Genomic DNA, 27,712 nt, shown 5'->3' with positions numbered 1-27,712 from the left:
CTTTAGCCACAAGGGCCATATCTAATATATATGGTTGTCTCTTGGGGTCTGAGGAAGACTACATTGTGCAGGGTGGCAGTGTTTTTTACAGGGCCCAGTTGCGAGCTCGACATCAACCCGGCACAGATGGAGAGCGCGCTCGGGAGCAGCCTGTCACTGGATCAAACTCGAGAACCTCCGTTCTGGTCTGATCTCACTGCGCCACCAGCCGACCTTTTGTTGCACAATGTAACCAGTGCGTGAGAGATATTAAAGTTGAAAAGCCTTGCACAGAGAACATCCCACTCTCTCAGCCTCAGAAGTCAGGATCCAGTGGCATGAAAAATCGTTCGTCTGGCAACTTCCTTGGCTGCATTGGATGGCCGCATCTTCTTAAGTGCTTTACCATGCCATATGCACTCCACAAGGTGTTGCTGCAACGGCTTCTCAGCCATTGAATCCCCAGTGTTTCCTCCGCCCGATCCACCAAAGCAGTCTTCGCATGCTGGGATGAGCAAATTCCTATCTCACCAAGGGTTTCAGACCCGTTCACTACCCTCACCTGGTTTAGCCGGCCCATTGAAGCCGTTGCCCGTGGTGTGGCTGCTGTCAAATGCAAACAGCTATGAGGAGCCACAGGTGAGAGCTGGGTGTTGGTGGGGACCAGTAGATTACAAGCCATTCCAAGGAGTGTGACAAGCCCCCCATCTAGAGGTGCTACCCCTCCCATGCACCCCATTCTTAAATAAACATCAATTAAAATGAGAAAATTTGCAGATGCTGGAAATTCAAGCAACACACACAAAACGCTGAGTGCCTCAATAGAATTAAGCCATTCCATGATGGCTGTTCCCGGATCCCACTCAACCCCATACATCTGCCTTCTCGCCATATCCTTTGATGCCCTGACTGATCAGGAAACTATCAACTTTCGCCTTAAGAATATCCCAGTGTGTGGCAGCGCATTCTATGGATTTACTAATCTCTAGCTTAAAAAAACGTTCCTCTTTATCTCTGTTCTAAAGGGTTGTCCCTCAATTTTGAGCCTGTGCCACTATTTCTGGATACCCCCACCATAGGAAATAGTCTCTTCACAACCACCCTATCTAGTCCTTTCAACACTTGGTAGGTTTCAATGAGATCCCTTTGCATTCTTCTAAATTCCAGTGAGTACAAGCACAAACTGCCAAATGGTCCTCATATGTTAACCCCTTCATTCACAGAATCATTCTCGTGAACATCCTCTGGACTCTCTCCAATGACAACAGACCCTTTCTGAGATATGGGGCCCAAAACTGTTGACAATACTCCAAATGTGGCCTAACTAGCGTCTTATAAAGGTTCAGCATTATCTTGCTTTTATATTCTATTTCCTTTGAAATAAATGCCAACATTGCATTCAGGCCAGTTAGAAGAGTGGGCTGAAAGATGGCAGATGGAGCTTAATGCTGATTAGTGTGAGGTGCTACTTTTTGGTAGGACTAATCAAAATAGGACATACATGGTAAATGATAGGGCATTGAGGAATGCAGTAGAACAAAGTGATTGAGGAATAATGGTACATAGTTCCCTAAAGGTGGAATCCCATGTGGATAGGGTGATGAAAAGAGCTTTTGCTATGCTGGCCTAAACTGAAAGGTCTAAAGTTAAGTGAGTCACTTGGACCAGATGGACTACACCCCAGGGTTCTGAAAGAGCTACAGTACTGTGCAAAACTCTTAGGCAGATGTGAAAGAATTCTGTAAAGTAAAGATGCTTTCAAAAATAATGAAATAAAACATTACTAAATATTAAAGAAATTACTATAAACAACAGTAAGAAAAAAAAAGAGATACAACAGCCTTTGCATTTAAAACTGCATCAGTCCGCTTAGGTACACTGTAATGCAGTTTTTAAAAATTAAGATAATCGGTTGGTAGGTTGTCCCAAGCAAGCATCTTTGAGATCTTTCCATGGTTCTGCAGACTTTGGCTGTCTTGCTTGCTTCTATCTCTCCAGGTAATCCCAGGCAGCCTCTGAAAACTGAGAACAGTGAAGGCCATACCATCTGTTGCAGAAGTTTTTTTTCCCTTCTTTTCACTGAAGAAGGTTCTTTATGACCGTGGCTGTGTGTTTGGGGGTCATTGTCCTGAAGTTGGGTGATCAGATGCCTCCCTGATGGTAGTGCATGATGGATGAGAATCTGCTTATAACTCTCAGCATGGAGGGTCCTATTAATTCTGACTGAATCACAATTCCATTTGTAGAAATGCAGCCCCAAACCTGCAGAGAACCTCTGCCATATTTCAATGTTGGTTGCAGACATTCATCCATGTAGCACACTCCAGAACTTCTACGGAGAAACTCCACTCATTTGAGGCAAAAAAAATCAAATTTTGACTCATCGGTCCAGACCACTTGCTGCCTTTGTTCAGCATCCCAGTCCTTGTATTTTTGTGTGAAGGTGAGTCTCTTGGTTTTGTTTCCACTTTAGGGGAATGGCTTTTTGGCAACAACTTTTCCATGAAGACCACTTCTGGCAAGTCTTCTGTGGACTGTAGAGGGGTGTACTTGGGTTCCAGTGGTTTCTGAGTTCAGAGGTGATAGCATAAGATAGAGCAGCAGAATTAGGCTATTTGGCCCATCAAGTCTGCTCTGCTGATCTATTTTTCCTCAGCTCCAATCTCCTGCCTTCTCCCTGTATCCCTTCATGTCCTGACCAATCAAGATTCTATCATCCTCTTCTTTAAATATATGTAAAGACTTGGCCGCCATAGCCACCTGTGGCAACAAATTCCATAGATCCTCCACTGGTACATGGAGCTTAGAAAAATAGAGGGCTATAGGTAGCCCTAGGTAATTTTTAAAGTAAGTACAGGTTCGGCACAGCATTGTGGGCCAAAGGGCCTACATTGTGCTGTAGGCTTTCTATGTTTCTATGTTTCCACTCTAGCTAAAGAAATTCCTCCTCATCTACAGTCTAAAAGGATTACTTTCTATTCTGAGGCCATGTCCTCTGGTTCTAGACTCTCCCACCTTAGGAAACATCCTCTCCACATCCACAAGGCCTTTCAACATTCAATAAGCTTCAATTAGGTCACCCCTCATTCTTCTGAATTCTGGTGAATACACGCCAAGAGCCATCAAATGCTCTTCATATGACAAACCATTCAATCTTGGAATAATTTTTGTGAACCTCCTTTGAACCCTCTCCAGGCCCAAAACTGCTCACAATACTCCATGAGGTTTCACTAGTGCTTAATAAAGCTTCAACATTACATCCTTGCTTTTATATTCTAGTCCTCACGAAATGAGTGCTAACATCGAATTAGCCTTCCTCACCACTGACTCAACCTGCAAATTAACCAGCAGATCCTGCACAAGGAGTCCCAAGTCCCTTTGTACCTCAGATTTTTGTATTTTCTCTCCATTTAGAAAATAGTTAACCCTTTCATTTCTTCTACCAAAGTTCATGACCATACACTCCCCAACACAGTATTCCATCTGCCACCTCTTTGCCCTTCTAATATTTTTCTGTAGCCTCTCTACTTCCTCAAAATGACCTGCCCTTCCACCTATTTTTGTATTGTCTGCAAATTTTGCAACAAAACCATCAATTCTGTCATCCAAGTCATTGACGTGTAACATAAAAAGTGGTCCCAGCACAGACCTTTGTGGAACACCAGCAGACAATCAGAAAAGGCTCCCTTTATTGTCACTCTTTGCCTCCTGTCAATCAGCCACTGCTTTATCCATCCTAGTATCTCTCCCCTTAATACCATGTGCTCTTAACTTATTAAGCAGCCTCTTGGCACCTTGTCAAAGGCCTTCTGAAGATTCAAGTATTCAACATCAACCAATTCTCCTTTGTCTATCCTGCTTGTTATTTCTTCAGAATTCCAACAGATTTGTCAGGAAAGATTTTCCCTTATACCCTGAAACCAGATCTTTAACAATCGACTCCAACATCTTCCCAACCACTGTGGTCAGACTAATTGGCCTAGAATTTCCTTTCTTCACCTCTCCCCTTATTGAATCTTAGAATGACACATAGCTGTGCTGGACTTCTTCCAATTTAGTAAGGACATCAGTTTGATGTATCTCTTGTCTGCTGCACTCACCCCTGCGTTTCTGGTCCTCAACCTTGCCTGTTTCTTTGTGCTTCTTCACAAGAGCTTGGTCAGTACATCTTGAAACTCCTGTTTGCCTTGATATTTCTACTTAGGAGAGCCTTTGCTGATGCAGGATGACCACCTTTTGTCTTGGTACTATGCTTACTCTTGCCATGGTGTAAGAATTAATGATTTGAAGATTAAACTGCCACATCTACCACACTGTCACCTTTTAATTCAGTTGTCCTTGTACACCCGTTTCTGTTTCAGTTAATCAGTTTAGTTCATTCTACTCATTATGTCATTGATCATTAGCACCTGTTATCTTTGTACTAGACTATATACCTATAAAGTAATCTTTTTTTATATATTTGAAAAGTGGTCTTTTAGTATTTTACTTCCTTTAAAGAAATACAAAAAAAAATTATCTCACATTTAATTTTTGAAAAATGAACATCTGGATATCTAAAATTTGCTGTTTTCTACTGACAACTAATGCAGAAGATGAAAAATAGACATCTAAAACAAAATTTATATCAAAAAAAATCTAGGGTGCCTAAGATTTTTGCACAGTACTTTGTATATTTCTTATTGTAATTTAGAGATTCTTTTATGTATTGCTGCCACAAAACAAATTTCACGACATGCGGCAGTGATATTAAAACCGTTTCTAATTCTGTAGGGTGTTGAACTTTGAGAGGCCAAACCAGGGTAGGACTTGCACAGTGAGCAGTAGAGCACTGAAGAATATAGTAGAACAGAGGGATCTAGGAAAACATCAATAATTCCTTGAAAGTGGTGTCACAGCTAGATAGGATCATAATGAAAGCTTTTGGCATATCAGACTTGATAAATCAAAGTATTGAGTACCTGAGTTGGGATGTTAAGTTGAAGTTGTATAAGATGTTGGTTTGGCCAAATCTGGAGTATTGTGTGCCTACCTACAGGAAAGATGTAAATAAGATTTAAAGAGTACAGAGAAAATTTACGAGGATACTGTTGGGACTTGAGTTATAGGTAAAAGATAATAGGTTAGGACCTTATTCTTTGGAGAATAGGAGAATGAGAGGAGATTTGATAGGTACATACATAATTGAGGTGTATAGATTAGGTAAACGGCAAGCTGGCTTTTTCCACCAAGGTTGGGTGATACCAGAGCTAGAGCTCATGGGTTAAGGTGAGACCAGAACTAAAGGTAATGGGGTAAGGGTGAAAGGTGAAATAAAGGCAATCTGAGGTGGAGTTTCTTCACTCAGAGGCTGGTGTGTGTGTGGAACGAGCTGTCAGTGGAAGTGGTGGATGTGGGTTTGTTTGCAATATTTAAGAGAAGTTTGAATAGGTACATAGATGGGAGGAGTATGGAAGGCTATGATTCAGGCGTCGCCCGATGGGACTAGGCAAAATAACAGTTGGGCATGCACTAGAAGGGCAATGGACTAATTTTGTGCTATATATAGTGCTCTATGACTCTATCTCTTCTGCCCTTGACTGTGCTAGACCAAAACCACTGCCTGAAGCCATTGCATGTACCTATATCGGCTGTTGAATGTTGGCAGTCCACATCTTTGCGTGCACTGGTGTGATCACGCAGCAATTCAGAAATGGTCTGATTTTGATCTTGAAATTGCCCAGAAGACTTTTATGTGAAATTTAATTTGCTTGATAAAAAATGCTGTGAAACATTTTAATCATCTCTATACCCTTTAACATTGAGATAAGTCTTGAGCAGGTGGGGCTTGTCAGCCTTGGATGGCAGCCCACCTAGGGGAAGGAAAACTCTGATTTTAAACCTCTGCTGCCTTGAAACCATACCCACCCATGGGAAAAGCGGTTTGATGTTGTTTACAACTTCACTCTGGCAACCTCTGCTCCGACACTGGTGCCTAGCTGTACTGGTGCTTGCCCTTCCCTTGGACTACGTCAGTGACATGGAGAGGGAAACCTGTTGCATGGGCAACAGCCGGATCTTCAAACCTTCACACCCGGTCTTGCGCCCTGGAAAGGACACAGTCCAGCAGAGGCGCAAACCCGTGATTCCCTGGGATTGATGCATGCCAACTAAGTCTCTTAATATTAAATTTGTAAAATATATGCCTTACTTTAAAGTCTTTAGAAACAGTTTACCTTCCTTTCATTCTAATCCACATTGACTACCATCAAGGATCCTGGATCCTTATGGTAGTGTAGACTGTTTGAATGGTTGTGTTACTGAGATCAGGTCTGTTACTTAGACCTGAATTGTGGATGTCACAGGCAAAACTAAAAATTTACAAAAATTTGTTGGGCAAGTTGTCTTCCAAAGTCAATGGTGTGTGTCTGTGGTGAAGAGCCTCACACTATGATGTAAGTTAAGGTCCCAGCAATGCATTTCCAAATCTCCTGTTTTCTTTGTTAAATGTTATTCATCTTTTCAAAACTTTTCTAGCCTCCTGTGTTCCTTTCTACCTCTGCTGCTCACCCATTCATTTGTTACTGCAATATATAGCATTCATATTCAGATTCATTCATTTGTCATGTGTACATCAAAAGATAGTGAAATGTGTCTTTTGCATCAACAACCAACACAGTCCAAGGATGTGCTGGGGGCATCCTGCAAGTGTCATCACACATTCCAGCGCCAATATAACATGTCCACAACTCACTCACCTTAACCCGTTTGTCCTGGAATGTAGGAGCAAACTGGAACACCTGGAAGAAACCCACGCAGTCACAGGGAGAATGTACAAACTCCTTAAGGACAGCAGTGGGAATTGAACCCTCATCAGAGATCTCTGGCACTGTAACACTGATCTAGATTTTAATTTGAATACTCACATTAATCTTCTATTGTTTTCAGAAATGGAGAAGAGAGCTTGAGAAAAACAGGGAGAAGGTACTTGGAAGTGAAAGTTCATCTAAAAAGAAGGAGGTAATAGTTATCAAAGTGATTACAGTTGGGCACACCTTAAACTTGGGGCAATTACATTTTCTTCTGCTGGGACTTAAGAAAATTTGCTTTCAATAATCTTGACTAAGTTCCTGGCTGGTACATACACCTATCATAAATTCAAGAACAAAGCTAAAAGTCTGAAATTGTGGATTCCGATTAACTGGGTCATATCGAGACCAGTACATTTTGGCTCAGTCAAGTGGCTGCGCCAAATGGCTGAAATTTTATGGAGTAACAAATTGTGTATTTACATGAAATATGGAACAAATTGGAAATTACCGATACTGCTAGAGTTCTATAAAACTGTATTAGTTCCTAATGGTTATCGACGGAGGAATTCATCCAGTGAATGCTGCTATGTTCTTTTCATTAACTGAGAATGAACAAAATCAGTACAGGTACCTACTGCAGTTAATCAACTGTCTTCATACAGTGCTTTTGACAATTGCATCCTCCAGATCTTCATTTTCATTGTAACATTCAAGATGATTATCGATGCCTTCAAATTCTTTGTAGTTTCTAACTTGTTGAAGTAGAGGAATTATTCTATTTTCACTCCTGGACATTTCTTGCATCTCCAAGCCTGAATGCTTGAAACCGCAGTGAGCAAAATAGTTTTGAATTGTCTTTTTTTACACAAACACATGCAGCTAGTGCTATTTAAAAACTGTTCACTGCAAGCATGATGTAGTGTCTAATGTCCACATAAGTGCGACACTAATTAGAGACTGTTTGGCCACAGTCTACTGGCCCAGCATGGCATCCCAGCTATTTTCTCGATTAGTTTTTGTTCTTTATATGTTGTCCCAAGTAAGTGGCCACCCTGATTAACTCATGGCCCAATTAACCAGATTTACTGTATATGGAAAAAAGATAATGTCTGAAAATTTAAATAACTTTTATTATTTTTATTATTTTATTATTATTTATAATAACTTTTATTTTTTTTAAAGGTATTGACCCTTTCTGAAGCTGACATAAGGTGTACTGGTGGCATAGTTTAAATTGATCTTTGACCCTGCTTTCTGTACCTACAATTGCAAGAAAAAGTTTGTGAACCCATGCAAATATCTGGTTTTCTGCATAAAATATGGTCTGATTGTCATCAAAGTCACAGTAATAGAGAAATACAATTTGCCTAAACTAATAACACACAAGCAGTTATAGTTCTCTTCAATAAGGAGTACACCATTTAATCAATCATAGTCTAGGTTCCAAAAGTATGGGGTAATGCCTACGACAAAAGTTATTTCAAAGGTTGGAACACCTGACTCCAAATAAGATTGGAGGTGCCCTGTCCTATAAAAAGACACAGTCAGGTTATTCACAGAGCCTGCTATTCTCAAGAAAGATCTGTTTATATGCACCATGCTTCGATCAAAACAACTTTCAGAGGGCCTTAGAAGTACAATTGTAGAGATGCATGAAGCTGGCAAAGGCATCAAAAGCATTTCTAAAGATCTGAGTGTTCATCAGTCCACAGCAAGAGAAATTGTCTACAAATGGAGGAAATTCAATACTGTTGCTATTCTGCCTAGGAGTGGACATCCTGTAAAGATCACAGCGAAAGTACAACATGCAATGCTGAAGGAGGCGAAAAAGAACACAAGGGTAACAGCAAAAGACCTGAAGTCTCTAGAACTTACTAAAGTCTCTGTTCTTATGTCCACTATGAGAACAGTTTTCAACAAGAATGGTGTTCATGCAGGACCATAAGATACAGGAGCAGAATTAGGCCATTTGGCCCTTCGAGTCTTCTCCACCATTTTATCATGGCTGATCTATTTTTCTTCTTGTCTCCCTTCATCCCCTGACTAGTCAGAACATCAACTTCTGCCTTAAATATTCATACAGACTTGGCCTGTACAGCTGCCTGTGGCAACGAATTCCACAGATTCACAACTCTCTGGCTAAAGAAATTCCTCCTCCATTCTAAAAGGATGCCATTTTATTCTGAGAATGTATCCTCTGGTCAGATTCTTCCACCATAGGAAACATTCTCTCCATATCCACTCTTATCAAGACCTTTCACTATTCGGTAGGTTTTAATGAGGTCACCCCTCATTCTTTTGAATCAGAAGGAATAGGTCCCAGAGCTATCAGACGCTCTTCATTTGACAAGCCGTTCAAACCTGGGATCAGTTTCATGAACCTCATTTGAACCCTCTATAGTTTCAGTGTATCCTTGTTAAGATAATAGGCCTAAACGTGCTCACAGTACTCCAAATAAGGCCTCACCAATGCTTTATAAAGTCTCAATATTCCATCCTTACCTTTATATTCTAGTTCTCTTGAAATTAATGCAAACATTACATTTGTCTTCCTCACCACAGATTCAACCAGCAAATTCATTGTGTACAAGGACTCCCCAGTCCCTTTGCGCCTCAGTTTTTTGTATTTTCTCTCCGTTTAGAAAGTAGTCAACCCTTTCATTTCTTCTACCAAAGTGCATGACCATATGCTTCTCCACACTGTATTCCATCTGTCCATTCTCCTAATCCACGTCCTTCTAAAGCCCTCTTCTTCCTCACAACTACCTGCCCGTCCACCTATCTTTTTATCATTTGCAAACTTTGCAACAAAGCCATGAATTCCATCATCGAAATCATTCACATATAATGTTGAAAATCAGTACCAACACAGACCTCAGTGGAACTCCACTAGTCACTAGCAGCCAACCAAAGAACACTCCCTTTATTCCCACTCTTTGCCTCCTGCCAGTCAGCCACTGCTTTATCCATGCTAGAATCTTCCCTGTAATACCACAGGATTGTAGCTTGTTAAGCAGCCTCATGTGCCACCTTGTCAAAGGCCTTCTGAAAATCCAAATACACAACCTCAACACCACTGCTCTCCAAAAAAAAAATTGCTGCAAGTGTCAAGTTGGCAAAAGAACCCCCACCCCAACCCCCCGGCTGTTCCACTGTGCTTCTGGAATAATGTTCTGTGGATAGGTGAGATGAAAGGTAGAATTTTTTGGCTGAAATGCTCACCCTGTGTTTGAAGGAAAAGTTGCACTGCATACTAACACAAAACCTCATCTCAACTATGAAGTATGGTGGAAGGAGCATCATGGCTTGGGGGCTGCTTTGCTACCTCAGGGCTTGGACAGCTTGCAGTCGTTGAGGGAACAATGAATTCAAAATTATATCAAGACATTTAACAGGAGAATGTCAGGTAACAGTCCATCACCTTGAAGCTTAATAGAAATTGGATGATACAACAAGATAATGATATGAAACATGAGTAAATCAACAACAGAATGGCTTAAAAGGAATTTTTTTTTGTTTCGGAATGGCCAAGTCAGAGTCCACACCTTAACCCAATTGAGATGCTGTGTCAAGACCTGAAGAGGGCTGTTCCTGCAAGTTATTCCCGAAATTTTGATGAACTGAAACAGTTTTGTATGGAGGAATGGTTTAAACCAGGGGTCAGCAACCTTTACCACTGAAAGAGCCACTTGGACCCGTTTCCCACAGAAAAGAAAACACTGGGAGCCGCAAAACCCGTTTGACATTTAAAATGAAATAACACTGCATACAACGTTTTGTTTTGCCTTTATGCTATGTATAAACAAACTATAATGTGTTGCATTTATGAAATTGATGAACTCCTGCAGAGAAAACGAAATTACATTTCTGCATGCAACAAAAACATTTTGAACTCCGAAAAAAAGACGTTGGGTTGGAGGTTACTTTTAAGTAAAATACTCAACGTCTATTTGAGTCCTTCTTGTATTTATGAAAAACGCCAAACTTAAATTTGCCGCCAGCAGCAAACCAAAAATAATGTCAGCCAGCTGTCAACCTGAAAAATAAAAGGACTATTTCACTGAACAATGAAAACATATGAATATACGTAAAATAATAGGCAATTAAAATATTTATCATACTTGTTCAGGTTGACTCACACCTGACAATGCAGTCGTATTCAGTAGGGATGGATCGATGCTTAGGGGAGTGACCGGGAAGGATAATGTGTTTTTTTCCTCTCTGAACTCACAGAAGCGTTTCCCAAACGATGTTTGCATTGCGATGATTGCAGAATGTAAATACTCCGAATTTATCATGTCGTGACCTTGTTTGAACTCTCTCAAATTGGGGAAGTGAGACAATGTGCCTTTCTGTAAATCTCTGGCAAGCACTGTCAACTTGCGCTCGAATGCCAAAACATCCTCCAACATGTGCAGGGCTGTACGTCCTTTTCCCTGAAGAGCTGTGTTCAGCGCGTTCAGGTGCGCTGTCATGTCTGCCATGAAGTGTAGCGTTTCCAGCCACTCTGGCTGTTCCAGCTCAGGAAAGGTGAGCCCTTTGCTGCCCAGGAAAGTTTTCACTTCTTCCAGACACGCGACAAAGCGTTTCAGCACCTCCCCTCTGGACAGCCAGCGATAAAAACACGTTGTAGCGGTGTGCTACACGCAGTCAGTAAACTACAGTCAAAGATAGCTTTATTCGAACTAAACAGCCTTGCTTTTAAGCCTCCCTCAACCCGCCCCCCCATGTGCGCGGATGCTGCAAAAGACACGTACTCACAAACCCCCGTAGGCTATCTCCCTTAGCCTGAACGCTGGCTAATTGTGAGCCGGTTCGGATGTGTCAAGAAATGGGTCGCCACAACGTCTTATTTAGATTGTACAAGATCACCATAATCTTCAAATTTAGAATTACATTTCAAAAACTAACAAACTAACATAAAATACATTTTAATTAAATACTGACCAATTATTTCCCAAAGCAACAGGGAGCCACAGCACAGACGTAAAAGAGCCACATGTGGCTCCGGAGCCGCGGGTTGCCGACCCCCGGTCTAAACTTTCTCCTCACTGTTGTGCGATTCTGATCAGCAGCTACAGGAAATGTTTGGTGGAGGTTCTACCAGTTATTAAATGCAAAGGTTCACATACTTTCTTCAGCTTGGATTGTGAATGATTAAACAGTCTGTTCAAAAAAGACATGAAAATTACAATTGTGTGTTATTAGTTTAGGCAGATTGTATTTGTCTGTTATTGTGACCTAGATGAAGATCAGACCACATTTTATGAGTAATTAATGCACAAAACCAAATTATTGCAAAGGATTCACGAGCTTTTTCTTGCAACAGTAACCATTAGATAAACACTAAATTCTGCAGATGTTGAAAATTCAGAGCAACATACAACATTCTGGAGGAACTTATCAGGTCAGACAGCATTGATGGAAATGAATAAACAGTTGACATTTGGGCAGATATAATTGCTGCATTTAGGATTTCCTACAGCAATAGGATTTTTCTTTTTCTTGTACACTCCAAGAACTAGTAATCACTGCCAAGCTCCATCATAGCAACAGGTTTCTAGGAGTTAGAGGAAATGGTTTAAAGATCTCCATGAAGCCTTACACATTAGAATTCCAGAAAGTGGAGGCATTGAGAAGTTCAAGTAATTCCACTGAGATTCTGATTCTGAGAAGGTATAGAAGTCCAGTATAAATGTTGGAAGTGCACCATCACTTTGTTTACTCTTCCACCTACCTGCCCAGTGCCACTTGCCCCATCAGTGGCAGAGTCTGTGTCCTAGTTTAATTTCATAACCTTTCTCCAAACCCACAGAACTGGAGTAGAAACCCTGCATTCTTGGTGACTACCAAAGAATCAGAATCAGCATCAGATTTAGTATCACCAGCAATTTCATGAAATTCGATAACTTTATGGCAGCTGTACAATGAAGTACATGATAAATATAGAGGAAAAACTGAGTTACATTAAGTATATATATGCCTGTTAAATAGTTAAAATAAGTAGTGCAAAATAACAGAAATTTTAAAAGTTCTGAGGTAGTATTCATGGGTTCAATGTCCATTTAGAAATCAGATGGCAGAGGGGAAGAAGCTGTTCCTGAATTGCTGAATGTATGCCTTCAGGCTTCCATACTCCTTCCCAGCTTGCCCAGGGTGGTGGGGTTCCTTGGTGATGGAGGCTCATACCCACAATGGAGCGAACCAATTTTACAAGTTTCTGCAACTTATTTTGATCTTGTGTGGTAGCCACCACCCCCCTGCCCCATATCAGAAGGTGATACAGCCGGCCAGAATGTTCTCCACAGTATGTTTGTAGAAGTTTTTGAGTGCTTTAGTTGACAAACCAAATTTCCTCAAACTCCTAATCAAACATAGCCACTGCCATGACTTCTTTATAGCTGCATCAATATGCTTTGCCCAAGATAGATCCTCAGAGATGTTGACATCTAGGAATTGTTCACTCACTCCACTTCTGATCCCTCTGAGGATTGGTTTGTGTTCCCTCGTCTTACCCTTCCTGAAGTCCACCATCAGCTCTTTGGTCTTCCTAAGTTGAGTGCCAGGTTGTTGCTGCAACACCATTCAACAAACTGGTATATCTCACTCCTGTAGGCCCTTTCGCCACCATAGTAGTTGTTTCCTTCGGGTGCTGCAGTTTCCTTATGCGTCCCAAAGATGTATAGGTTAGCAGGTTAATAGGTGATCTGGATGTAATTGAACAGGAAGGGTCTGCTACCATAATGTATCTCTAAATAACAAGAAAAGAAAATTCCTTTGCAGGATACAGGGGTTCTGCCAAGGCCACATTTTATTATTCATTCTTGGTTGCAGAATATAGAACAGCACAGGCTCTTCAGCCCATTATGTTGTGCTGACCCTTTATTCTGATCGATTTAACCCTTCCCTTTCACATGGTCCTCCATTTTTCTTTCATCTCTGTACTTATCTTAAATGTCCCTAATGTATCTGCCTCTATCACCACCCCTGACAGCTTGCTGTATGCACTCAACAGCCTGTTTAAAATTTAAAGAATTAACTCTCTCCCCATCATACTATCCTTCAAATACCTTAAAATTCAAGTTCAGGTTTAATTGTAATTTAACCATACACATGTATACAGCTAAATGAAACAGCATTCTTCCGGGGCTAAGGTGCAGAGCACAGCACAGTCACACACAGGCACATCACATACAGTAATGATAGCACACAGTCACAAAAAATAATATTAGGACAAGTCCCTAAGTGGCATGGCCTGAAGGTTGATGGTGTATAGAATATTGTCCTGGAGCCATGTTTCTGCAAAAACAAGCACACAGCAGTTCTTCATCTCATGGTGGATCAGCCGCAGCCAAACTCCAGTGAGCAAACAATGGAGAGCTGGCCTGTAGGGCTAGTCCCCAACTCAGCACACCCGGCATGCCTCTGTTCTCTTCCATGCCACCTTGGGTGGCTGTAACAGGTAACACCGTGGTATTGGGGCCAGGTCTGCATAGCAATTGTGACCACACAACTTCTTCCATCACCAGTCTCGCAGTATTCTAATTTACCAATGTCCAACAGGGCCTCGCAATCACAGGAAAAATATTTGACACGTTTTTCACAGAAAGTTATGCCCCCTTGTACTCTGCAGTCAATGTAGGACCTTTCTTCCTGCGTGCACTGCATAGGTTTATAGTGACGGTCGATGCTTGAGCCCCCATTCCACAATGGCACAGAGAGCTGCAGTGACTGGAAGGCTGTAAGTTGAGTATCCTAGGCAGACCACCTGGCAAGGCTAATGAGTCCCATCTACCCAAGTTTGGAATCTGAGTTGTCCTTCTCCTAGGCTGGCCACCAGCCAAGGCGGATGAGCCTAGCCTACCCGCCCAGTTATGCTATTGGACATGTGGTCATTCCATTACGTAGTAAACTCGGTAAGAACTGGGACGCCATGAGAAGGCACAGTAGTGTGGGGTGAGGTGAGAGTCTCTGTGGGTCAGAGTTGACCATCGTTTTGCATCCCAGCTGTCGAAATACACAAGCCTGGGCAATATGAAATGGAGAACAAGCGGTTACCCATGTAGCAAGCTCCGCTTCTCCATGCATCTGATGAACCCAAAGGAATGGCAGAGACCGGTATAGTTTGGTAACAGCAGTGTCGCAGGACTTGCCAGTCAGCATTGAACTCAATGTAGGACTTCCTTAGGGACTTCAGCTCTGGATTTTTCCATCTGGGCTTACTCCTGAAGCCTTCCCCGTGAGTGGGTGTAGCTGCAAGGCAACAGAAGTTAAAGATAAGAGTTTTCCTTCTAGACGAGCTGCCAACCATGGCTGACGAGCCCCATCTGCCAGAAACGACTAGTTTAAAAGGCACTAATAACCCACCTTTTCCCCCTTCTCCAGAATGTAGAAACAGTTTCGCCGGGATTAGTAGCTAAGCCACACTTGAAGGTTGGAGTTGGTTGTCAGAGGCTATTTTTGAGGAGCATGTCTTTGGGAGAATTTAATAGGTAGTGACAGCTTGTTCCCACTATCACCGCCAGCTATAACAACCTTGAGGAACGGCAATAGTGTAGGAGAGGCCATGTGCGAGTGACCTCCTGCATGGCAAACCAAGCAGTGGTCTTGAGGTGATCACTGCACTTGGAAAGGAGAGGCTATGGGAGGCACTTCCTTAAGTGAGCAGGGCATCCTGCCCAGGACTCACCTATCCCACAGTGATGGAGAAGGGGCAAAACAACAGCTGTTAGATAACACTGAAAGTCAGTCTCAGACCCATGGGTCACCTATCTGTTGACCTGAGGCAACAACAGCATTTGGCAGTCCTCTGTCTTGCATCAGCATTATAGTGCAAAACCAAAATTATAGCAAATTATAAAATCAATAAATATTACAAAAAATAATATTCATAATACCAATTGAAAATTAAACTGTGAGCAAGTTTTACTTCCTGAATTCTGACTCTCATTTTAGTTCATCTGTAATATGCGATCCATAATTTCTTAACTCCAGAATAATCCCTAATAGCTGCTAAAGGTGCCATTATAAATATTCCTTAATAATTTCTAGCTATTCAGATGTTTTATGATTGAACCTGATTTTCTGCTTGTTTTACTTATATTATTTTCTGAATGGCCAATTCTTTTAATGAAAAAGAAGCAACTTTCCCAATGTAAAATGCCTGAAATATATTCTAATTTAATGAAATTTGTTTTCTTTGTTCTCCGTCCCATTTAGAAAAAACGAAAGGAAAAGAAGAAAAGTAGGGTGAGCAAATCCTCAAAGAAACATCTTTTCCCCTAAAAATGTGTTCATTTTTGTCCATTCCTATATATTTTTAAATCTTTCATTTCTATCAATTGAATGATAAATCTCACAAGCTGTACTCTGTTGTGTTTGGTCAAGCCGTCTTCATCATCTTCCTCCTCATCATCAAGTTCTGATTCTTCCAGCAGTTCTTCGGACACCGATAATGAGGTACGTCAAATCATTTAAATTGAATAATATTTGTACTAGATTATTAAGGAAGGAAAAGCTAGTAAAAATATTTTCTGGATCAAAGCAAAAGTTTAGGCACCCTGCATGGTCAGTACTTAGTAACACCACCTTTGGCAAGTAACACAGCTTGTAAGCGTTTTCTGTAGCCAGCTAAGAGTCTTCTGATTCTTGTTTGGGGGATTTTCACCCACTCTTCCTTGCAAAAAGGCTTCTAGTTCTGTGAGATTCTTGGGACGTGTTGCATGCACTGCTCTTTTGAGGTCTATCCACAGATTTTGTTTAGGTCGGGGGACTGTGAGAGCCGTGGCAAAACTTTCAGTTTGTGCCTCTTGAGGTAGTCCATTCTGGATTTTGAGGTGTGATTAGCCTACAACATTATCCTGTTGTAGAAGCCATCCTCTTTTCATCGTCAGCTTTTTTACAGACGGTGTGAAATTTGCTAGTATTTAGTTGAATTCATTCTTCCCTCTATCAGTGAAATGTTCCACGTGCCTCTGGCTGCAACACAATCCAAAGCATGATCGATCCACCCCCGTGCTTAACAGTTGGAGAGCTGTTCTTTTCATGAAATTCTGTACCCTTTTTTTTCTCCAAACATACCTTTGCTCATTGCAGCCAAAAAGTTCTATTTTAATTTCATCAGTCTACGGGTCTTTTTTTCCAAAATGCATCAGGCTTGTTTAGATGTTCCTTAGCAACTTTCTGACACCGAATTTTGTGGTGGGGATGCAGGAAAGGTTTTCTTCTGATGACTCTAACATGAAGGTCATATTTGTGCAGGTGTTGCGGCACAGTAGAACAGTGCACCACCACTCCAGAGTCTGCTAAATCTTCCTGAAGGTCTTTTGCAGTCAGACAGGGGTTTTGATTTGCCTTTCCAGCAATCCTATGAGCAGTTCTCTCAGAAAGTTTTCTTGGTCTACCAGACCTCAACTTGACCTCCACCATTCCTGTTAACTGCCATTTCTTAATTACATTACGAACTGAGGAAACGGCTACCTAAAACACTTTGCTATCTTCTTATAGCCTTCTCCTGCTTTGTGGGCATCATTTATTTTAATTTTCAGAGTGCTAGGCAACTGCTGATTGTTGGGACAAGGTTTGAGGAGTCAGGGTATTTATAAAGCTTTGAAATTTGCATCACCTGGCCTTGCCTAATGATGACTGTGAACAAGCCATAGCCCTAACAAGCTAATTAAGGTCTGAGATCTCAGTAAGAATTATATGAGAGCTCAAATCTCTTGGGGTGCCCAAACTTTTGCATGGTACTCCTTTCCTTTTTTTCCCATTCTAAGATTGTACAAAACAAAAATAATACACTAATCTTGCTTAAAATGTTGAAGAGAATGTTTCATCTTTAACTTTATGACTTTTGGAGATCAGTTCATTTTCTACTCACTTAACTATTCACAGTAACATAAATTTTGACTAGGGGTGCCCAAACTTTTGCATGTCACTGTAAAATGACGAGAATCATTGTTTGTGTGGATAGTAAGAGGCTTCTTCCCAGGGCTGACATGGCCAACACAAGTGGGCCAGTTTTAAGGTGCCTGGAAGTAGGTACAGAGAGAATGTCAGGGGTAAGTGTTTAACGTGGAATGGGCTGCCGGCAATGATGGTGGAGGCGGATACAATAGGGTCTTTTTAAGAGGCTCCTGGATAGGTACGTGGAGCATAGAAAAACAGGGGTATGGGTAACTCTAGGTAATTTCTAAAGAAAGTAGATGTTCAGCACAGTATTGCGGGCCAAAGGGCCTTCATTGTGCTTCGGTTTTCTATGTTTCTATGAAACAACAACTAGATATCATGGATTAAGGGTGATAGATGAAATGTTTAAGAGAAACTTAAGGTGGAATTTCTTCACTCAGGGTAGTGAACGAACGGCCAGCGCAAGTAGTGAATGCAGGTTTGATTTCAACATTTAAAAGGAATTTGGATAGGTACATAGATGTGAGGGGTATGGCAAGCTATGACCTCGGTGTGAGTAGGTGGGAGAAGGCAGAATAATAATTCAGCATGGACAAAGTGGGTAGATGGGCCTTTTTCTGTGCTGTAATGTTCTATGACTATTATTTAATGTCATTTCCAGTATACAGGTATAAAGGAGAATGAAATAATTGTTAATCTTGATCTGATGCAGCAGGAGGAAACACAATAAGGAACACAATAGTAAAAAAATACATAAGATAGGTTATATTCATGAATTGAAGGACTGCCTGTAAAGTGACACTAGGCACAGGAGTGTCTGTACACGAGGTGACTCTGACAGGAAATGATAAAATGGTGGTGGTTGGGTGTGTGGAAGGGTAGGTTAGTGGGTGGAGATGTTGATCAGCTTTACTGCTTGGGGAAAGTAACTTTTTTCTGATCCTGGTTGTCCTGGCATGCATGCTGCATAGCCTTCTCCCTAATGGGAGTAGGACAAGCAGAGTGGGTGGGATCCTCCGTGAAGTTACTGGCCCTTTCCCTGCACCTTTCTGTATATATGAACTTGATGGCAGGTAGGCTAGTGCAGGTGATGCATTGGGCAGTTTTGAATTGAGGTATTACTATATTACTATTATTTTTATAATGCAAGCCCAGTTCTATTTCTTTGTATTATCAAAATGACATATTCCAACTTGACTTTATCTGGTTGTAACTACGAATGGTTGATATGGTAAGGGTGTATTTAAATCAGCTTGTTATAAAGTACTGAAATTGTAACTTCTGTTGCAGGATGAAAAGAAACATGTTAAAAAGAAACGGAAGAGAAAGCATACCACTGTGCGGAAACCCACAGATGATTTCCAAATAAGTTGTGACGTCAATAGTAAGGTAATACAACATTTTTAATGCCTCATTTTTATAAAGTTGAGCATTTACCAAAATTGGTTAAAATTATTGATTCCTTCCTCATAAGGAAACCACAAAGAAAAAGAAAAAGAAAATCAAAGAGGAATCTGAAAAAGAACGAGTGAGTAAAACGATTTATTCATTCCGCCTGACTTTTGTTAATTGCAAGTGATATAACCATATAACAATTACAGCACGGAAACAGGCCATCTCGGCCCTTCTGGTCCGTGCCGCCGCTTACACTCACCTAGTCCCACTGGCCCGCACTCAGCCCATAACCCACCATTCCTTTCCTGTCCATATACCTATCCAATTTTACTTTAAATGACAATACCGAACCTGCCTCTACCACTTCTACTGGAAGCTCGTTCCACACAGCTACCACTCTCTGAGTAAAGAAATTCCCCCTCATGTTAACCTTAAACTTTCAAACCTAACTCTCAAATCATGTCCTCTTGTTTGAATCTCCCCTACTCTCAATGGAAAAAGCTTATCCACGTCAACTCGATCTATCCCCCTCATTATTTTAAATAATTCTATCAAGAACCCCCCTCAACCTTCTATGCTCCAAAGAAAAAAGACCTAACTTGTTCAGCCTTTCCCTGTAACTTAGGTGCTGAAGCCCAGGTAACATTCTAGTAAATTTTCTCTGTACTCTCTCTATTTTGTTGACATCTTTCCTACAATTCGGTGACCAGAACTGTGCACAATACTCCAAATTTGGCCTTACCAATGCCTTGTACAATTTTAACATTACATCCCAACTCCTATACTCAATGCTCAGATTTATAAAGGCCAGCATACCAAAAACTTTCTTCACCACCCTATCCACATGAGATTCCACCTTCAGGGAACTATGCACCATAATTCCTAGATCACTCTGTTCTACTGCATTCTTCAATGCCCTACTATTTACGATGTATGTCCTATGTGTGATTGCTCGCTGAGGGGAAGAAGGTAAGGTCGCTAGGTGCTTTTTAGACATTCTATTAATTCAGTTCAGGTATGGGGGAGACAGTCAGAGCAGTGGTATGCTCCGTATGCAGTATGTGGGAAGTCAGGGTCAACACAGTTGTCCCTGATGACCACACCTGCAAGAGGTGCGTCCAGCTGCAGCTCCTATCAGCCCGAGTTAGGGAGTTGGAGCTGGAGCTGGATGAACTACGGATCATTCGGGAGGCAGAGGCAGAGATAGATAGTTATCAGGAGGTAGTCACACCAAAGAACCAAGATTTAGGCAGATGGGTGACGGTCCAGAGAGGCAGGGGGAGCAGGCAGAGAGAGCAGAGCACCCCTGCGGCCATTCCCATTAACAATAAGTATACCGTACTGGATACTGTTGATGGGGATGACCTACCAGGAATGAGTTGCAGTGGTCCTGCCTCTGGCACAGAGGTTGAACCCTCAACTAGAAAGGGGAGGAGGGAAGAGAAGAGAGCGATAGTTTTAGGGGATTCTATAGTTAGGGGGGCAGATAGGAGATTTTGTGGGGCAGATTGGGAGTCTCGGATGGTATGTTGCCTCCCTGGTGCCAGGGTCCGGGACATCTCAGATCGGGTGCAGGATATTCTTGAGAACGAGGGCATGAACCCAGATGTAGTGGTCCATGTAGGGACCAACGATGTAGGTAAGGTGAGTGAGGGGGTCCTGCTTAGAGAGTTCAGGGAGTTAGGAGTGAAGCTGAAAGGCAGGACCTCCAGGGTGACAATCTCGGGATTGCTACCTGTGCCACGTGCGAGTGAGGCGAAGAATAGAATGATTATGCACATTAATACGAGGCTGAGAGCATGGTGCAGGAAGGAAGGGTTCAGGTTTTTGGATAATTGGTCTTTGTTCCAGGGACATTGGGATCTGTTTCGAAGGGACGGTCTTCATCTGAACCGGAGGGGTACCAGCATTCTTGCAGGAGTGTTTGCCAGTGCTGCTCGGGGGGGGTTTAAACTAGATGTGCAGGGGGCAGGGATCCAGATCCAGAGGGTTGGTCAGAAGGAGCATGGGATTAAATGTGTAGAAGATTTGGGTAATCTTGAGAAGGTCATCAAAATTCAGGGTGCAATTAGCCCAATGGAAGTTCAAGGAGCTGGGTTAGGTACAGTAGACAGTCTTTTAAGCAAAGAGAGGAGGAATGGGCTAAGAATTCTATACTTGAATGCAGGTAGTGTCAGAAATAAGGCAGATGAACTTGAAGCTCAGATGAAAATTGGGAACTACGATATTGTTGGGATAACGGAGACATGGCTGCAAGGGGATCAGGCCTGGGAATTGAATGTACCAGGGTATACGTGCTATCGTAGAGACAGAAATATGGGAAGAAGGGGTGGGGTGGCCCTGTTGGTAAGGAATGAGATTCAGTCCTTAGCAAGAGGTGACTTGGGAACAGGGGAAGTAGAGTCTGTGTGGATTGAGCTGAGGAACAGCAAGGCTAAAAAGACCCTAATGGGTGTTGTGAACAGGCCCCCAAACAGTAGCGTGGATATTAGGTACAAGTTGATTAGGGAGTTAACATTGGCATGTGCTAAAGGTAATGTAGTCGTTATGGGAGATTTCAACATGCAGGTGAACTGGGAGAATCAGGTAGGTGCTGGACCCCAGGATAGGGAGTTTGTGGAGTGTCTAAGGGATGTATTTTTGGAACAGCTTGTGCTTGAGCCAACCAGGAACGAGGCTATTTTGGACTTGGTGATGTGTAATGAACAGGAATTGATAAGTGATCTTGAAGTAAAGGAGCCATTAGGAAGTAGTGATCATAACATGATAAGTTTTTATCTACAATTTGAGAGGGATAAGGGCAGATCAGAGGTGTCAGTGTTGCAATTAAATAAAAGAGACTACAGAGCCATGAGGGAAGAGCTGGCCAAAGTTAAATGGGCGGATGCCCTGGCAGGAAAGACAGTGGATCAGCAGTGGCAGAAATTCTTGGGCGTAATACAAAAGATGCAAAAGCAGTTCATTCCAATGAGAAGGAAGGATTCAAAGAGGGGGAAGGGGCCACAGTGGTTGACAAAGGAAGTCAGAGATTGTATAGCATTAAAGAAAAGGAAGTATGACAGGGCTAAGATGAGTGGGAATACAGATGATTGGGAAAGTTTTAAGGAGCAGCAGATCTTAACTAAAAAAGCAATACGGAGAGAAAAAATCAGGTATGAGCTCAGTCTAGCCAGGAATATAAAAGGGGATAGCAAAAGCTTTTTTAGCTATGTGAAGAGAAAGAAGATAGCTAAGAACAATGTTGGCCCCTTGAAGAATGAATTGGGAGAAATTGTTATGGGAAACAGGGAAATGGCAACAGAATTTAATGCGTACTTTAGATCTGACTTCACCAGGGAGGACACAAGCAATCTCCCAGATGTATGGATGGGCCAGGGTCATAAGATATCAGAGGAATTGAGACAGATTGACATTAGGAAAGAAACTGTGATGAGTAGACTGGTAAGACTGAAGGCTAATAAATCCCCGGGTCCAGATGGTCTGCATCCGAGGGTTCTAAAAGAGGTGGCTCAGGAAATTGTGGATGCATTGGTAATCATTTTCCAATGTTCCTTAGATTCAGGATCAGTTCCTGAAGATTGGAGAGTGGCTAATGTTATCCCACTTTTCAAGAAGGGAGGGAAGGAGAAAACGGAGAACTAACGCCCTGTTAGCCTAACGTCAGTCGTGGGGAAGATGCTTGAGTCCATTATTAAGGACGAAATAGTGGCACATCTAGATGGCAGAAATAGGATTAGACCGAGCCAGCATGGATTTACCAAGGGCAAATCATGCTTGACTAATCTGTTGTTTTTTGAGGGTGTAACAAGGATGTTAGACGAGGGTAAGCCAGTGGATGTTGTATACCTAGATTTTCAGAAGGCATTCGATAAGGTGCCACATAGGAGATTGGTGAGTAAAATCAGAGCTCATGGCATTGGGGGCAGGGTTTCAACATGGATAGAAAACTGGTTGGCAGATAGAAAGCAAAGGGTAGCAGTGAATGGGTGTTTCTCGGACTGGCTGGAGGTGACTAGTGGGGTACCACAGGGCTCTGTATTGGGACCACAGCTCTTTACGATTTATGTCAATGATTTAGATGAGGGCATTGAAAACTATATCAGCAAGTTTGCTGACGATACTAAACTGGGTGGCAGTGTGACATGCGAAGAGGACGTTAGGAGAATACAGGGAGGCTGGGTGAGTGGGCAGATACTTGGCAGATGTCATTCAATGTGAATAAATGTGAAGTTATCCACTTTGGAAGCAGGAACAAGAGGGCAGAGTATTGTCTGAACGGTGTAGAGTTAGGTAAGGGAGAAATGCAAAGAGACCTCGGAGTCCTAGTTCACCAGTCAATGAAGGTGAATGAGCAAGTGCAACAGGCAGTGAAGAGGGCGAATGGAATGTTGGCCTTTGTTACAAGGGGAATTGAATACAAGAGCAAGGATGTCCTTTTGCATTTGTACAGGGCCCTGGTGAGACCACACCTGGAATATTGTGTACAGTTTTGGTCTCCAGGTTTAAGGAAGGACATTCTGGCAGTTGAGGAATTGCAGCGTAGATTCACTAGGTTGATTCCTGGGATGGCAGGGCTGTCTTATGCAGAGAGATTGGAGAGATTGGGCTTGTACACGCTGGAATTGAGGAGATTGATAGGGGATCTGATTGAAACGTTTAAGATAATTAAAGGATTTGATAGGATTGAGGCAGGAAATATGTTCCAGATGTTGGGAGAGTCCAGTACCAGAGGGCATGGATTGAGAATAAGAGGTCAGTTATTTAAAGCAGAGTTGAGGAAGAGCTTCTTCTCCCAGAGAGTTGTGGAGGTGTGGAATGCACTGCCTCGGAAGACAGTGGAGGCCAATTCTCTGGATGCTTTCAAGAAGGAGCTAGATAGATATCTGATGGATAGGGGAATCAAGGGATATGGGGACAAGGCAGGGACTGGGTATTGATAGTGAATGATCAGCCATGATCTCAGAATGGCGGTGCAGACTCGAGGGGCCGAATGGTCTACTTCTGCACCTATTGTCTATTTGGATTATTCCTACCAAAATGTAGCACCCCACACTTATCAGCATTAAACACCATCTGCCATTGTTCAGACCACTCTTCTAACTGGCCTAAATCTCTCTGCAAGCTTTGAAAACCTACTTCATTATCCACAACACCACCTACCTTAGTATCATCTGCATATTTACGAAACCAATTTACCACCCCATCATCCAGATCATTAATGTATATGACAAACAACATTGGACCCAGTACAGATCCCTGAGGCACACCACTAGTCACCGGCCTCCAACTTGACCAACAGTTATCCACCACTACTCTCTGGCATCTCCCATCTAGCTACTGTTGAATCCATTTTACTACTTCAATATTAATACCTAACGATTGAACCTTCCTCACTAACTTTCCGTGCGGGACCTTGTCAAAGGCCTTACTGAAGTCCATATAGACAACATCCACTGCTTTACCCTTGTCAACTTTCTTCGTAACCTCTTCAAAAAATTCAATAAGATATGTCAAACGTGACCTTCCACGCACAAATCCATGCTGACTATTTCTAATCAGACCTTGTCTATTCAGATAATTATACATACCATCTCTAAGAATACTTTCCATTATTTTATCCACTACTGACGTCAAACTGACAGGCCTATAATTGCTAGGTTTACTCTTAGAACCCTTTTTAAACAATGGAACCACATGAGCAATACACCAATCCTCCGGCACCATCACCCTTTCTAATGACATTTGAAATATTTCTGTCAGAGCCCCTGCTATTTCTACACCAACATCCCTCAAGGTCCTAGGGAATATCCTGTTAGGACCTGGGATTTATCCACTTTTATATTCCTTAAAAGTGCCAGTACTTCCTCCTCTTTAATTGTCATAGTTTCCATAACTTCCCTACTTGTTTCCTTTACCTTACACAATTCAATATCCTTCTCCTTAGTGAATACCGAAGAAAAGAAATTGTTCAAAATCTACCCCATCTCTTTCAGCTCCACACATAGCTGTCCACTCTGATTCTGTAAAGGACCAATTTTATCCCTCACTATCCTTTTGCTATTAATATAACTGTAGAAATCATTTGGATTTATTTTCACCTTACTTGCCAAAGCAACCTTGTATTTTTTAGCTTTTCGAATTTCTTTCTTAAGATTATTTTTACATTCTTTATATTCCTCAAGCACCTCATTTACTCCATGCTGCCTATATTTATTGTAGATATCTCTCTTTTTCAGAACCAAGTTTCCAATACCCCTTGAAAACCATGGCGCTCACAAACTTTTAACCTTTTCCTTTCAACCTAACAGGAGCATAAAGATTCTGTACCCTCAAAATTTCACCTTTAAATGACCTCCATTTCTCTATTACATTGTTCCCATAGAACGAATTGTCCCAATCCACTCCTTCGAAGTCCTTTCACATCTCCTCAAAGTTAGCCTTTCTCCAATCAAAAATCTTAACCTTGTGTCCAGTCCTATCCTTCTCCATAATTATATTGAAACTAATGGTATTGTGATCACTGGACTCGGTGCTCCCCAACACATACTTCTGTCACCTGACCTATCTCATTCCCTAACAGGAGATCCAACACTGCCCCTTCTCTAGTTGGTACCTCTATGTATTGCTGCAAAAAACTATCCTGCACACATTTTACAAACTCCAAACCATCCAGCCCTTTTACAGAATGGGCTTCCCAGTCTGTGAGAAAAATTAAAATCTCCCACAATCACAACTTTGTGCTTACTACAAATATCTGCTATCTTCTTGCAAATTGCTCCTCCAATTCTCGCTCCCCATTAGGTGGTCTATACTACACCCCTATAAGTGTTACTACACCTTTCCCATTCCTCAATTCCACCCAAATAGTCTCCCTAGATGAGCCCTCAAATCTATCCTGCCAAAGCACCGCTATAATATTTTCTTGGACAAGCAATGCAACACCTCCTCCTCTTGCCTCTCCAATTCTATCACACCTGAAGCAACGAAATCCAGGAATATTTAGTTGCCAATCACACCCCTCCTGCAACCATGTTTCACTAATAGCTACAGCATCATATTTCCAGGTATCAATCCATGCTCTAAGCTCATCCACCTTTCTTACAATGTTCCTAGCATTAAAATAGATGCATTTAAGAAACTTTCCACCTCTTCCTCTCTGTTTATCCCTAACGATGCGATCAACTTTATTATCTTTTTCTTCCTTCTCCCCTACATCTTTGATCTGAGAGTTCCCCTTCTCTATCACCTGCCTATCCTCCCTCACACACTGTCTACTAGCTTTCTCTATTTGTGAACTAACCTCCTCTCCCCTAGTCTCTTCAAATTGATTCCCACCCCCCAACCATTCTAGTTTAAAGTCTCCCCAGTAGCCTTAGCAAATCTCCCCGCCAGGATATTGGTCCCCCTAGGATTCAAGTGTAACCTGTCCTTTTTGTACAGGTCACACTTGCCCCAAAAGAGGTCCCAATGATCCAGAAACTTGAATCCCTACCCCCTGCTCCAATCCCTCAGCCACGCATTTATCCTCCACCTCATTCCATTCCTACTCTCACTGTTGCGTGGCACAGGCAGTAATCCCAAGATTACTACCTTTGTGGTCCTTCTTCTCAACTGCCTTCCTAACTCCCTATATTCTCCTTTCAGGACCTCTTCCCTTTTCCTACCAATGTCATTGGTACCTATATGTACCACAACCTCTGGCTCCTCACCCTCCCACTTCAGGATATCTTGGATGCGATCAGAAACATCCTGAACCCTGGCACCAGGGAGGCAAACTACCATCCGGGTCTCCTGATCACGTCACAGAATCGCCTATCTGACCCCCTAATTATGGAGTCCCCTATTACTACTGCCTTTCTCTTCCTTTCCCTACCCTTCTGAGCTACAGGGTCGCTCGGCCACTGTTGCTTCCCCCAGGTAGGCTGTTCCCCCCCCCCCCCCCCCCCCAATAGTACTCAAACAGGAGTACTTATTATCAATGGGTACAGCCACTGGGGTACTCTCTAGTACCTTATTCTTCCCCTTCCCTCTCCTAACCATGCCCCACCTGTCTGCCTCCCGTGGTCCCGGTGTGACCACCTGCCTGTAACTCCTCTCTATCAACTCCTCACTCTCCCTGACCAGACGAAGGTCATCGAGCTGCAGCTCCAGTTCCCTAACACTGTCCCTAAGGAGCTGCAGCTCGGCGCACCTGGCGCAGATGTGGACATCTGGGAGGCTAAGAGACTCCAGGACTTCCCACATCCAACACCGAGAACAACAGGTTGCCCTCACACTCATACTTCCCCTTTCCTCAAATAACAGGAAAAACTGAAACCTAAACCAACCTTGCCTTGCCCACTTCTGCCTAAGCCTGTTGAGCCCAAGCCCTTAAGCCTTCACTCTGTTCCTGGCTTGCTCCGCTACCTGCAAACCACACTGCCCGCTGTATAAGGCTGGGTTCTTTTTAAATCTTCCCCACTTCACTGCCCGCCGTCACACGCCTGCGCAGTCCCGCCTCTCTTAACTCCAATGAGAGTAAGAAAAATTCAAGATGGCTCCCGCTGCACTCCCATTCTGATCCTCCGACTTCCTTCTCCAAACGAAAAAGTATGAAAAATATTTTTTAAATATGATATGAAAAAATTTCCAGTAGATAA

General features: G+C 42.3%; 1 protein-coding gene across 3 annotated transcripts in view; it reads left to right on the top strand.

Moving 5' to 3' along the window:
* fam133b (family with sequence similarity 133 member B) overlaps positions 1 to 27,712 on the top strand; it is a 58,027-nt gene that overhangs the window by 18,937 nt on the left and 11,378 nt on the right. For all 3 annotated transcript variants that reach the window (XR_009506926.1, XR_009506925.1, XM_059944953.1), the window contains exons 4-8: positions 6,907 to 6,978; positions 15,990 to 16,019; positions 16,158 to 16,229; positions 18,969 to 19,067; positions 19,153 to 19,206. Coding sequence is in view for 1 of the 3 variants with exons in the window: in XM_059944953.1 (XP_059800936.1) it covers positions 6,907 to 6,978; positions 15,990 to 16,019; positions 16,158 to 16,229; positions 18,969 to 19,067; positions 19,153 to 19,206 (327 nt within the window). In the remaining 2 variants the exon portion in view is untranslated. The remainder of the gene's footprint in view (positions 1 to 6,906; positions 6,979 to 15,989; positions 16,020 to 16,157; positions 16,230 to 18,968; positions 19,068 to 19,152; positions 19,207 to 27,712) is intronic.

Source organism: Hypanus sabinus, chromosome 20, assembly GCF_030144855.1.
Source record: "Hypanus sabinus isolate sHypSab1 chromosome 20, sHypSab1.hap1, whole genome shotgun sequence".
NCBI lineage: Eukaryota > Metazoa > Chordata > Chondrichthyes > Myliobatiformes > Dasyatidae > Hypanus > Hypanus sabinus.
Note: the sequence above shows the minus strand (reverse complement) of the source record. Positions and strands in the feature narration are given on the sequence as shown.